Source organism: Hyla sarda, chromosome 8 (genome assembly GCF_029499605.1).
Source record: "Hyla sarda isolate aHylSar1 chromosome 8, aHylSar1.hap1, whole genome shotgun sequence".
Classification (NCBI taxonomy): domain Eukaryota; kingdom Metazoa; phylum Chordata; class Amphibia; order Anura; family Hylidae; genus Hyla; species Hyla sarda.
Window position 1 is genome coordinate 159,506,479 of NC_079196.1, and position 13,920 is coordinate 159,520,398.

A 13,920-nucleotide genomic window follows, 5' to 3' on the forward strand; every position below is an offset into this window, starting at 1 on the left:
CCCAAAAGCTGACATCCACCATGCAAGAGAGAACTGCAGAAGTCTTGAAAAAGAAGGTTAAACACTGAGTATTTGCGTAACTTGATGTATTTGTCAATAAAAAGTTTAAAATGTATGAAATGCCTGTTTTTGTAAAACAGTAACCATAGAATCATTTGATTGAAAGATCTAAAAACACTGAAGCAGCAAACTTTGTGAAAACCAAAATTTGTCTCAGTCTCAAAACTTTTGCCCTTGACTGTACACAGGACATGTTAAAGGGGTACTCCAGGGAAGATAGCTTATCGTATATCCACAAGATCAGGTAAAAGTGTCTGGTCGCAGGGAGTCTGACCTTGCAACTCACCTGCTCTTGGAGCGACCCTCACTTTATTAGATGAGCAGGAGGCACGGCCCGCTTAGTCAATCACCAGCTGAGACAGGGGTCCTATCACAGCCTATGTTTGGCTAAGTGGGTCATCACTCCGCTCTTCTCTGAGGGTGGGGGCTGGAGCACTTTGAGCACAGGTGAGTTGCTGGGCACCATACAAGAGATTGCAGGGGTCCCTGCAGTTAGACCCCCGCAATCAGACGTTTATGTGGATAGTGAATAAGTTGACTTTCTCGGAGTAGTACTTTAAACTTTACCAGTCATCAACAAAAACTTTTTATACAATGTAGATCCATTATATGTATATCCCCTTAAGGACGCAGCTCATTTTCACCTTATAGACACAGCCCTTTTTTTGCAAATCGGACCACTGTCACTTTATGCATTAATAACTCTGGAATGCTTTTAATTTTCATTCTGATTCAGAGATAGTTTTTTCGTGACATATTCTACTTTATGTTAGTGGTAAATTTTTGTCGATACTTCACTTATTGGTGAAAAAATTCCAAAATTTGATGAAAAATTTTGCATTTTTTAACTCTAACTCTCTGCTTATAAGGAAAATGGATATTCCAAATAAATTATATATTGATTCACATATACAATATGTCTACTTTATGTTGGCATCATAAAGTTGACATGTTTTTACTTTTGGAAGACATCAGAGGGCTTCAAAGTTCAGCAACAATTTTCCAACTTTTAACAAAATTATCAAAATTGGAATTTTTCAGGGACCGGTTTCGAAGTGGATTTGAAGGGCCTTAATATTAGAAATACCCCATAAATTGCCCCATTATAAAAACTGCACCCCTCAAAGTATTCAAAATGATATTCAGTAAGTGTGTTAACCCTTTAGGTGCTTCACAGGAATAGCAAAAAAGTGAAGGAGAAAATTCAAAAGCTTCACTTTTTACACTTCCATGTTCTTGTAGACCCAGTTTTTGAATTTATACAAGGGGTAAAAGCAGAGAAATCACCATAAAATGTGTAACCCAATTTCTCTCGAGTAAGGAAATACCTCATATGTGTATGTCAAGTGCTCTGTGGGGGCACTAGAGGGCTTAGAAGGGAAGGAGTGACAAAGGGATTTTGGAGAGTGAGTTTTTCTGAAATGGTTTTTGGGGGCATGTCAAAATTAGAAAGCCCCTATGGTGCCAGAACACCAGAAAAAACCCACATGGCATACCATTTTGGAAACTACACCCCTCAAGGAACATAACTAGGGGTACAGTGAGCCTTAACACCCCACAGGTGTTTGAGGACTTCGTTAAAGTCAGATGTGTAAAAGAATTTTTTTTTTCATTAAAATGCTGTTTCCCCCCCCCAAATTTTACATTTTTACAAGGGGTAATAGGAGAAAACGCCCCCCAAAATTTGTAGCCCAATTTCTTCTGAGTATGGAAATACCCCATGTGTGGACGTCAAGTGCTCTGCTGGCGCACTACAATGCTCAGAAGAGAAGGAGCACCATTGAGCTTTTGGAGAGAGAATTTGGTTGGAATAGAAGTCGGGGTCCTTGTGCATTTACAAAGCCCACCGTGGTGTCAAAACAGTGGACCCCCCACATGTGACACCATTTTGGAAACTACACCCCTCACAGAATTTAATAAGGGTTGCAGTGAGCATTTATACCCCACTGGCGTTTGACAGATCTCAGCTGTTGCAAAACTTCAACTCCCAGCATGTACTGACAGACCGTGCATGCTGGGAGTTGTGCTTTTGCAACAGCTGGAGGCACACTGGTTGGAAAACCTTCAGTTAGGTTCTGTTACCTAACTCAGTATTTTTTCAACCAGTGTGCCTCCAGCTGTTGCAAAACTACAACTCCCAGCATGTAGGGAGATGTAGTTATGTAACAGCTGGAGGTACACAACTACAACTCCCAGCATGCCGAGACGGCTGCTTGGGCATGCTGGGAGTTGTAGTTTTGCAAGATCTGAAGGACCACAGTTTAGAGACCACTGCACAGTGATCTCCAAACTGTATCCCTCTAAATCTTGCAAAACTACAAATCCCAGCATGCCCAAACGGCTGTCTGGGCATGCTGGGAGTTGTAGTTTTGCAACATCTGGAAGGCTACAGTTTAGAGACCACTGTAGAGTGGTCTCCAAACTGTAGCACTCCAGATGTTGCTAGGCAACTACTTACTGTCTTCCGTAGTCTGTACCAAGGAGCTGCACGTCATCGCCGCCCGCCACCGATAGCAGGTAAGGGACCTCCACCAGTCACGCTACAGTTCCCCCGTTCTGCCCGGATTACCATCGGTGGGCAGAATGGGGAACCGAACTTTAACCCCTCCGCCCCCGATCTGCTATTGGTCAGTCTTCTGACCAATATGCATACGCCCTGCGTCCTGAAGAGGATATTTGTAATGTACATTTTTTGGGTGAAAAAATGCTGTTCCTGCAGCTATTGTTAAGTACAGACCCCAATCACTGATCTCTGTGCTGAAGACCTGGCCAAATACTTCAAAACTAAAATCGATGACATTCGTGATGAAATCCTCTCGCAGTCCCCTAAAAGTTCTGATCCAATTCCCAGCCACGTCGCCTCTTCAGCACTCTTAGTTTTTGAGCCTGTAATGGAGGATGAGGTTTCCAGGCTCCTCTTCTCCACCCGCCCCACTACCTGCTCTAGTGACCCCATGCCTTCACACCTCATCCAGTCTCTCTCTCCTGCTATCAGCTGTCACCTAACTAAAATCTTTAACCTCTCCCTCTCTTCTGGGGTCTTTCCCTCCTCCTTTAAACACTCTATCATAACCCCACTATTGAAAAAACACTCTCTGGACCCGTCCTGTGCAGCCAACTATCGACCCGTCTCAAATCTCCCCTTTATCTCCAAACTCCTGGAATGCTTGGTCTACTCCCGCCTTATTCGCTATCTCTCCAAGAACTCTCTCCTTGACCCCTTACAGTCTGGTTTCCGCTCCCTTCACTCCACAGAAACGGCTCTAACCAAAGTCACTAACGATCTTCTGACGGACAAATCAAATGGCAATTTCTCATTACTGATTCTCTTGGACCTGTCAGCGGCTTTTGATACTGTGGATCACCAACTCCTCCTCAGTAGTCTCCGCTCCATTGGTCTCAAGGACTCTGCTCTCGCCTGGTTTTCCTCCTATCTCTCTGGCCGCTCCTTTAGCGTCTCGTTTTCTTACTCTACTTCTTCTCCTCTTCCCCTTGCTGTCGGGGTTCACCAGGGATCGGTCCTGGGTCCTCTACTCTTTTCACTCTACACATCCCCCATTGGAAAAAACAATCAATAGATTTGGTTTCCAGTACCACCTCTATGCTGATGACACCCAACTCTATACCTCTTCCTCCAACATCACCCCTGCACTCCTACAGAATACCAGACACTGTCTCTCTGCCGTCTCAGATATCATGTCCTCTTTATATCTGAAACTAAATCTGTCTAAATCAGAACTTCTTGTCTTTTCTCCATCAACTGATACTGTACCTAACATTTCCATCTCGGTATGTGGTACTACCATATCTCCCGGGCAGCAGGCTTGCTGTCTTGGAGTTATACTTGACTCTGATCTGTCTTTCACTCCCCATATTCAGTCTCTTTCACGTTCTTGTCACCTGCATCTCAAAAACATTTCCAGAATCCGCCCGCTTCTCACTATTGAAACTGCTAAAACTCATTATTGCTTTGATTCACTCCCGCCTCGACTACTGTAACTCTTTACTAATAGGCCTTCCTTTCTCCAGACTCTCTCCTCTCCAGTCCATCCTTAATGCCGCAGCCAGACTCATCTTCCTCTCCAGCCGCTACACCGACACCTCTTCCCTGTGTCAGTCACTACACTGGTTACCAATTCAGTCCAGAATACAGTACAAAATCCTCAGTCTTACACACAAAGCTCTCCACAATGCTGCACCTCCCTACATCTCCTCTCTCATCTCTGTCTACCATCCTACACGTTCTCTACGATCTGCTAATGATCTCACACTAACATCTTCTATAATCCGAACTTTTTACTCCCGTCTCCAAGACTTCACTCGTGCTGCACTGGTTCTCTGGAATGCTATCCCTCAATCCCTCAGACTCAACAACATCCATAGTTTCAAATGTGGCCTAAAAACACATCTCTTCAGACAGGCCTATAACCTTCTTTAATTGGCCTCAACATATCCCCAACATATCCTTAACATATCCCCAACATATCCTCAACATATCCCCACACCTCTTGTTTGAATAGTTATTGTGTAATTTTATGTCTGATACTTGTCTTTGTTTGTACCCCATAATTGTAAACGCTGCAGAATCTGTAGGCGCTATATAAATAAATAAAGTGTGTCTCTATGATGAGTCCAAAAACAGGAAGTGAGGATAGGACAAGCAGGGCTCTGTGCAGACTCCTGGCTTTGTCCTGCTTTTTTTTTAGTGCACAGAGCCCTGCTTGTCCCGCCCTCACTTCCTGTATTTGGACTCCTCACAGGGACACACAGTCAATAGCTGCAGGGACAAAAATATACACATTTTTTAACATATATATATATAATATAATGGAATTATCTATATTATATAAAAAGTTTTTGTTGACAACAGGTACACTTTAAGCCTTTTTCCTATTCATCTGGCTTATGCAAACATGCAGGCGTTGTATAAAAAAAAAAGCATCATGATTCTTTTGGGATCTGGTGAATCCTTAGGGTATGTTCACACTACGTAATTCCTGCAGAATTCCGTGAGCGTAATTCCGCAAACGGAATTACATGCTGTAAACATAAGCATCAGTGTGAATGGGTTTCCGTGGGACCCGTTAACACTGCGGAATTTCAGCGGCGGACAATTCCACCTCTGAAATTGTTCATTGCAAAGAAAGAACATGTTCTGCCTAGCCATCAATAGTGACGGCGCAGTGCCGCGCGGTTCTACAGCCAAAGTATTGCGGCGGCGGCCGCCAGAATGGAATCTCCACTCGTGGAATTCTGCGAGCAGAGATTCCGTTCATAATCCGTAGTGTGAACATACCCTTACTGGATGGCAGTGGCATAGCCACACCAGGCTAACACCAAGTCACTAGCACATTCCCGCCGCACCTGGTGACACCAACCCTAGCAATGCCACTGCTGAATGGTCCATAGCTCCAGCACTCTACCCCATTACAGCCTATGAGGATGGAAGGTTGGATGTAAAAGTTCCAGCATGTGACATTCAGCGTTCCCATCAGGGACACTGCCGGATCCATGGGTAATGTGAACCCAGCCTTATCATGTAAAGTTCCCAGGAGTCCGCATTCACACCTGTAGTGTAGAAACAAATACACATATCAATGTTTTAGGACCGCAAGCAGGTGACGTCCCCTCTCACAGCAGGCAGGGACCGGGACATGATACGTGCGGCAGCTGAAGGACGCGCTCCACAGGCAGCACACCGGTGCACGCTCATTCGTCACTCTATGGACGCTCACGCCCCTCTGTGCGGCCGGTAACACGAGCTTTCAGTCTCTGCCTTCGTCACCAGGCGCTCAGCGTGATGTGCAGCCAATCAGCGAGCCGAAAACGCCGCCGGATTAACCAATCAGCTCGGCTTCCATCAAGAAGCGGCCGGGGATCAGCCAATCAGCAGTGTGCGAGCCGGCAGCAGTAGGCGACGCGCTGTTATGTAGCGAGAGCTCCTGTTTGTGTCTCCCTGCGCTGCCCCGGAGCCGGCAATCCTCGGTGGATCCTCCCGCCGCCCCGGCATGGAAACCTTCTGCAGTTATGACGGCAGCGAGCGCTTCTGGGTAAGAGGCTGACGGCTCCCCTCCGGCGGTTGTCCTTGTGACGTCCGGCCCCGCTCCCGGGTGACATTACTCCTCTCTGTGGTGCTGGGTGGTAACGTACTTTGTTTCCAGCTGTGTCAGTATTTGGGGTCGGTGTGTAGTGGGCGGGGCCTCTGCAACTATATATAAGCTACCACCAGTGAGCCCATAGGGTTTATCATTGAGATGAAGTGTGACACCGCCTCAACACAGTGCTTACCATGCGCCTGATTGCTTGGCTACATGTGCCTTTATCTACTTGTGCCCCTCTATCTGACTAGAAAGAAAACTGGTGGTTGCCCTACAAATTGACCTCATCCGGGCATGTGTATAACCCTTGGTACTAGGGCCAGTTGGCATTTGTGAGGGTAAACATGTGGCACAGACTGAACCTGAGGGTCAGATGCCCAGCTATGGCTATGTACACATATAAAAGTGCTGTGCCTGTAGTATATTACAGGATAACAGGTAAAGGTATGGCATATGTACCCGCGGTGGGTCTAGGTAAGTACCGCCAATTGTTGCAAAACTACAACTCCCAGTATGCCCGGACAGCCGAAGGCTGTCCGGGCATGCTGGGAGTTGTAGTTTTGCAACAGATTGAGGCACACTTAGGAAAATACTCGTCTAGTCACTGTAATATGCTGGGAGTTGGAGTTGTGCAACAGCTGGAGGCACACTTCAGAAAACACTTGTCTAGTCACTGTAATATGCTGGGAGTTGTAGTTTTGCAACAGATTGAGGCACACTTAGGAAAATACTCGTCTAGTCACTGTAATATGCTGGGAGTTGGAGTTGTGCAACAGCTGGAGGCACACTTCAGAAAACACTCGTCTAGTCGCTGTAATATACCAAAAGAAAGTATATGTGCTCTGTATATGAATGTATACTTTTACTTTGTGGGGCTGAAAAGTGCATCAGAAAGCGCTATGGAGTCCTGAAAAATAAGATTAAAGTATATGGTCAGGAAATAGACTAAATATAGTCCCTAGGACTATGTAGTCCCTATTCAAGTGAGTGGGTCCGCTACGGATACGGCTTGCTGCTCACATCAAAGTGTATACCACAGAAGTACAGCACCTTTTTTATAATGGAAACCTGACCTGAGCTTCCTCCAGTAGTTGTAGGGTATGAAAACACAAAACAAAATATATATAAAATATATTTAGAAGGATAATTGAAGGGCTTGTCCACTTTTTTAAAGGGAAGCTCTCACCATCCTATTTTTATTTTTATTTTTTGCTATCCTGTTCCCTCCTCCTGCCCCGCATACCCCGTTCCCTATTACACTTGCAGTTACTGCAGAGTCTGGCAGCGGGCGTGCAGGGACAGCGGCGGCGGCGATGTGCGGGAGGAGTGGCCTCCCAGCCAGTGGCCGGGGAGCCAATGCGCTCGCTCCCGCCTGTCTGATTGACAGGCAGGGAGCAAGTGCAGCCTAACTGAAAAAGGACTGATTGCCACTCCAAAATCAGTCCTTTTTCAGTGGCCGGTGCATTGCCGTAGAATGAGATTTGCCGTAGAATGAGATGGTCCGCCTCCATCACATCCTATTGGCTCACTCTTGTCACGTGACATATTTAAACGTCACGCATCGATGCGCACAGCAGTGTCAGTTTGGCTATCACAGGGAGAGGATCTCCTCACCCTGTGATAGCTGAAGCTGTACGGAGCTCTCATGGCCTCTGTGGCCCGACAGAAGTTCACACATTTACTCAGCTCATACAGCTGGCTCATATACATTTACTCTATTATTACTTGTACTGTTGATCCACAGCGCTATCGGGATCCCTAGGCCCGATGGCGCTGTCATCAGTGTGCGTCCCCGTGACCGCCCCACGCCCGCAGCTCTACTCCCAGTCCCGTTAACGCTCAGGGAGCGGGGAACAGAAAGTAGAGCATCGGGCGCAGGCGCATGCGCAGTACTACTTTACCTGCGCCCGATGCTCTACTTTCTGTTCCCCGCTCCCTGAGCGTTAACGGGACGGGGAGTAGAGCTGCGGGCATGGGGCGCTCGCGGGGATGCACACTGATGACAGTGCCATCGGGCATAGGGATCCCGTTAGCGCTGTGGATCGCTCCCTGAGCGTTAACGGGGGACGGGGAGTAGAGCTGCGGGGGGACGGGGAGTAGAGCTGCGGGGGGGACGGGGAGTAGAGCTGCGGGGGGACGGGGAGTAGAGCTGCGGGGGGACGGGGAGTAGAGCTGCGGGCGTGGGGCGCTCGCAGCGGACGCACACTGACAGCGCCATCGGGATCCCGATAGCGCTGTGGATCAACAGTACATGTAATAATAGAGTAAATGTGTATGAGCTGTGTAAATGTGTGAACTTCTGTCGGGCCACAGAGACCATGAGAGCTCCGTGCAGCATCAGCTATCACAGGGTGAGGAGATCCTCTCCCTGTCATAGCCAAACTGACACTGCTGTGCGCATCGATACGTGACATTTAAATATGTCATGTGACAAGAGTGAGCCAATAGGATGTGATGGAGGCGGACCATCTCATTCTATGGCAAATCTCCTTCTACGGCAATGCACCGGTTTTTAAATGTAAATTAAACCTTTTTAATGAAAAAATAAATAAAATAAAATAAAAGTATATTAGAGATATGTTGTAGTACATAAGTACTACAACATATCAAATAATAAAGTTGATGACAGTGCCCATTTAATACCATGTTGCACTTTTATAGATAAAATAAACATAGACGGGTAAATTAACTTAGTTTACAACCTTCATTACTTACATGGTACTGAGTTGCCTGGTTTCCGTATTACGTCTCCAGAGCTTCTCTGAGGATTTATGTTGTATGGTGTAATGTATTTATGCCGGCATTAAAGGGGTAGTCCAGTGATGAAAAACTTATCCCCTATCCTAAGGATAGGGGATAAGTTTGAGATCGCGGGGGGTCCGACCGCTGGGGCCCCCTGCGATCTCTCTGTACGGGGGCCAGGCTCTCCGGCCAGATAGCGGGTGTCGACCTCCGCACGAAGCGTCGTGGCCCCGTACAGGAGATCGCAGGGGGCCCCAGCGGTCGGACCCCCCCGCGATCTCAAACTTATCCCCTATCCTTAGGATAGGGGATAAGTTGTTCACCACTGGACTACTCCTTTAAAGATTATCTAATGGCTCTCATTTAAAAGGGTATTCCTATATGGGACATTTATGACGCAACCATAGGATATCCTATAAATGTCCCATATCTCCTGCAGCTACAACCAGGCCAGAGGGGGTTCCGGAGCCCTTATTTCCGGATAGGATCAACCCTTTTAAGGACTATTTATAAGGTCACATTTGTGTTTGTAGTATGGCTGCAAGTCCCAGCCTGACCTCAGGTGTGTAAACGCAAACTGACAGCATGTGATGCCCTCCCTTAAAGGAGATATCCAGTGGTGAAAAACGTATTCCCTATCCTAAGGATAGGGGATAAGTTTCAGATTGCGGGGGGCCCGACCGTCGGGGCCCCCCCCGCGATCTCCTGTATGTTGACCACCGCATGAAGCGGCGGCTGACATGCCTCCTCAATACAACTCTGGCAGAGCCGGAGCGCTGCCTTCGGTAATCTCCTGCTCTGCCATAGAGTTGTATTGAGGGGGCGTGTCAGCCGCCACTTTGGTGGTCAACATGCGCTATCCGGCCAGCGAGCCGGGCCCCCGTACAGGAGTTAGGGGATACGTTTTTCACCACTGGATATCTCCTTTAAGGGAGGGCATCACATGCTGTCAGTTTTCATTTTACATTTTCACGGACCATTGTTCCAAAAATCTATCAGACACCTGTGTGGAGTAAATGCACAGTGTACCCCTTATTACATTACATTAGGGGTGTAGTTTCCAAAATGGGGTCACATGTGGGGGGGGGTCCATTGTTCTGGCACTATGGGGGCTTTGTAAAACACACGTGGCCTTCAATTCCGGACAAATTTTCCCTTCAAAAGCCCAATGGCGCTCCTTCTCGTCTGAGCATTGTAGTGCGCCACGCAGAGCACTTCATCCACGTATGGGGTATGTTCTTACTCGGAAGAAATGGGGTTACAAATTTTGGCGGGCCTTTTTCCTATTTTCCCTTGTGAAAATGAAGAATTTAGGGTAACACCAGCATTTTAGTGTGAATTTTTTTTTTTTTCATTTTCCCATCCAACTTAATGAAAATTCTTCAAAGACCTGTGGGATGTTAAGGCGCACTATACCCCTTGTTACGTTCCATGAGGGTGTAGTTTCCAAAATGGGATCACATGTGGGTATTTTTTTTTGCGTTTGTCAGAACCGTTGTAAAATCAGCCACCCCTGTGCAAATCACCAATTTAGGGCCTTAAATGTACATAGTGCGCTCTCACTCCTGAGAATTGTTGTGCGCCCACAGAGCATTTTACGCCCACATATGGGGTATTTCCGTACTCGGGAGAAATTGCGTTACAAATTATTTTTTTCTTTTTCAATTTTACTGCTTGTGAAAATAAAAAAGTATGGGGCAACACCAGCATGTTGGTGTACATTTTTATTTTATTTTTTTTAGACTAACAGGCTGGTGTAGACCCCCAACTTTTCCTTTTCTAAAGGGGTAAAAGGAGAAAAAGCACCCCCCCCGAGTACGGCGATACCCCCATATGTGGCCCTAAACTGTTTCCTTGAAATACGACAGGGCTCCGAAGTGAGAGAGCACCATGCGCATTTGAGGACTAAATTAGGGATTGCATAGGGTGGACATAGGGGTATTCTACACCAGTGATTCCCAAACAGGGTGCCTCCATCTGTTGATAAACTCCCAGCATGCCTGGACCATCAGTGGCTGTCTGGAAATGCTGGGAGTTGTTGTTTTGCAACAGCTGGAGGCTCCGTTTTGGAAACACTGCCGTACCGATAAGTTTTAATTTTTATTGGGGGAGACAGTGTACCCCTGTACGTTCACATGGGGGGGGGGCAAACCTCCAGCTGTCTCAAAACTACAACTCCCAGCATATACTGACAGACCGTGCATGCTGGGAGTTGTACTTTTGCAACAGCTGGAGGCACACTGGTTGGAAAATCAAAATTAGGTTCTGTTACCAATATATACGCAAAACTTCAACTACCAGCATGTACTGATCACTGAAGGGCATGCTGGGAGATGTAGTTATGCAACAGCTGGAGGTACGCAACTACAACTCCCAGCATGCTGAGACAACTTTTTGCTGTTTGGGCATGCTGGGAGTTATAGTTTTGCAACATCTGAAGGGCTACAGTTTAGAGACCACTGTAATGTGGTTTCCAAACTGTAGCCCTCCAGATGTTGCTAGGCAACTCACCGACTTCTGTAGGATCCAGGGAGCCGCATCGCCGTTCTCTGCTGTTGCCGATGGTAAGTGGACCTTCGGCGCCAGTCACCGTCGGCTCCCCCGCTCTGTCCATACTACAGTGAATGGGCAGAGCGGGGGAACCGAATGTTAAACCCCTGCCCCCAATCTGCTATTGGTCATCGCTTCTGACTGACCAATAGCAGGGATAGGAGGGGTGGCACCCCTGCCACCTCACTCCTATCCCTTTAGGGGGACCGTGTGGGTGTCTTGGACAACCCCGATCACACTTATTCTCTGGGTCACCGGAGGCGCTTATGACCCGAAATCGCCGGTCACCCCGGTCCGGTACAGGTACGCCCTTGGTCCTTAAGTACCAGCAAGGGCTTACCCTTACGCCCGTGGTCCTTAATCTGTTGGGGACGGAGGAGGCGTACCCCCCCCCCCCCAACTCCCTTTCATAGCGGGTCGGGGCCCGGTCTCTAACAACGGCCAGGACCCGTGGCTAATAGTGCACGGCACTCATCTCAGTGACACGCGCTATTAACCCTTTAGACTAAATGAAAGTAAACTGCTCCCGGCCAGCTCAGTGGGCTGTTTGGGATCGCCATGGCGAAATCGCGGCATCCCGAACAGCTGTAGGACAGCAGGAGGGTCCCCTACCTTCCTACTTGCTGTCTGATTGCCGAATGACTGCTCAGTGCCTGAGATCCAGGCATGAGCAGTCAAGCGGCAGCATCATTGATCAATGCTTTCCTATGAGAAACCATTGATCAATGTAAAAGATCAGGTGTGTGCAGTGTTATAGCTCCCTATGGGAGCTATAACACTCTGCGGGGGGGGGTGGGGGGGGGGCGGGGAATAAAGATCATTTAACCCCTTCCCTAATAAAAGTTTGAATCGCCCCCTTTTCCCATTTAAAAAAAAAAAGTGTAAATAAACATGAGATAGACGAAAATATATAGTTAATTAAACCTCACGGTCAATGGCGTACGCGCAAACAAATTCCAAAGTCCAAAACGGCATATTTTTGGTCACTTTTATATATAATGAAAAAATGAATAAAAACCGATCCGAAAGTCCCGCTCAATACAAAAATGGTACCAATAAAAACTTCAGAACACGGCGCAAAAAATGAGCCCTCATACCGGCCCGTATGCGGAAAAATAAAAAAGTAAAACGTCTGGTTTTCCCATTTTACCCCCTAAAAAAGCGTAAAAAAAAAATGAATACACATATTTGGTATCGCCGCGTGCGTAAAAGTCTGAACTATTAAAATATATTAATGATCCTGTACGGTGAACGGTCTAAAGGTAAAAAAAATAAAAAATAAAGGCTAAAATTGCTTCTTATTTGTCACATTTTATTCCAAATTTTTTTTATAAAAAAAGTAAAACCTAAGCAAAAGTGGTGCCACTAAAAACTTCAGATCATGGCGCAACAAATGAGCCCTCATACCGCCCTGTAAGCGGAAAAATAAAAAAGTTATAAGGGTCAGAATATGACAATTTTAAATGTATACATTTTCCTGCGCGTAGTTATGATTTTTTCCAGAAGTGCGACAAAATCAAACCTATATAAGTAGGGTATCGTTTTAATCATACGGATCTACAGAATAAAGATAAGGTGTCTTTTTTTTTTTTTTTTTTTTTTTTTTACCGAAAACTGTACTGCGTAGAAACAGAAGCCCCCAAAAGTTACAAAATGGCGTTTTTTCTTCAATTTTGTAGCACAGGGATTTTTTTTTTCGCTGTAGATTTTTGGGTAAAATGACTGATGTAATTGCAAAGTAGAATTGGTGGCGCAAAAGATGAGCCATCATATGGCTTTTTAGGTGCAAAATTGAAAGGGTTATGATTTTTTTTTTTTTTTTTTTTAAAGGTAAGGAGAAAAAAAACGAAAGTGGACTAACCCTTCGTCCCCAAGGGGTTAAAGGGGTACTCCTCCCCTAGCCATCTTATCCCCTATCCAAAGGATTGGGGATAAGATCTCAGATCGCCGGGGTCCGCTGCTGGGGACTCCCGGGATCGCCGCTGCGGCACTGCGCTATCATTACTGCACAGAGCGAGTTCGCTCTGTGCGTAATGACGGGTGATACAGGGGGATGGAGCAGCGTGATGTCATTGGCTCCGCCCCTCATGACATCACGGCCCGCCCCCTTAATGTAAGTCGTTGGCAGGGGCGTACCGTGCCCTCCCATAGACTTGTATTGGGGGGGGGCGGGCCGTGACGTCACGAGGGGCGGAGCTGTGAAGTAACGATGCTTCGGCCCCTGTATTGCCCGTCATTACGCACAGAGCGAACTCGCTCTGTGCAGTAATGATAGCGGGGTGCTGCTGTTTGCAGAATGTCCCTCCAAATCTGGTAACACTCAGTTTGTTATTTAGTAATGCATGTCTAGGAGAAATAACAAAGGAATGTCACAACACAGATATGATTCTCAAGAATTGTTACTTTCTGAGAAATTTACTGAACAGGAATCTGTCACCAGTTTTATCTGACCTATCTGGGGTCAGAATAA

The 13,920-nt window shown here is 46.7% G+C and overlaps 2 protein-coding genes across 4 annotated transcripts in view; one reads left to right on the forward strand and one right to left on the reverse strand.

Annotated features, from left to right (window-relative positions):
* The window catches only part of CEP20 (centrosomal protein 20), a 79,720-nt gene extending 74,052 nt beyond the window's left edge, over positions 1 to 5,668 (reverse strand). The window contains exon 1 of the mRNA XM_056536371.1: positions 5,629 to 5,668. Coding sequence (XP_056392346.1) covers positions 5,629 to 5,653 — 25 coding nt within the window. The 5' untranslated portion in view covers positions 5,654 to 5,668. The remainder of the gene's footprint in view (positions 1 to 5,628) is intronic.
* ABCC1 (ATP binding cassette subfamily C member 1) overlaps positions 1 to 13,920 on the forward strand; it is a 222,725-nt gene that overhangs the window by 35,507 nt on the left and 173,298 nt on the right. The window contains exon 1 of one of the 3 annotated variants that reach the window (XM_056536366.1): positions 5,901 to 6,110. The exons of the other annotated variants lie outside the window; for them this stretch is intronic. Within the exon in view, the coding sequence (XP_056392341.1) occupies positions 6,069 to 6,110 (42 nt within the window). The 5' untranslated portion in view covers positions 5,901 to 6,068. Of the gene's footprint in view, positions 1 to 5,900; positions 6,111 to 13,920 lie in introns of those variants that run through there. 3 annotated transcript variants of the gene reach the window in all.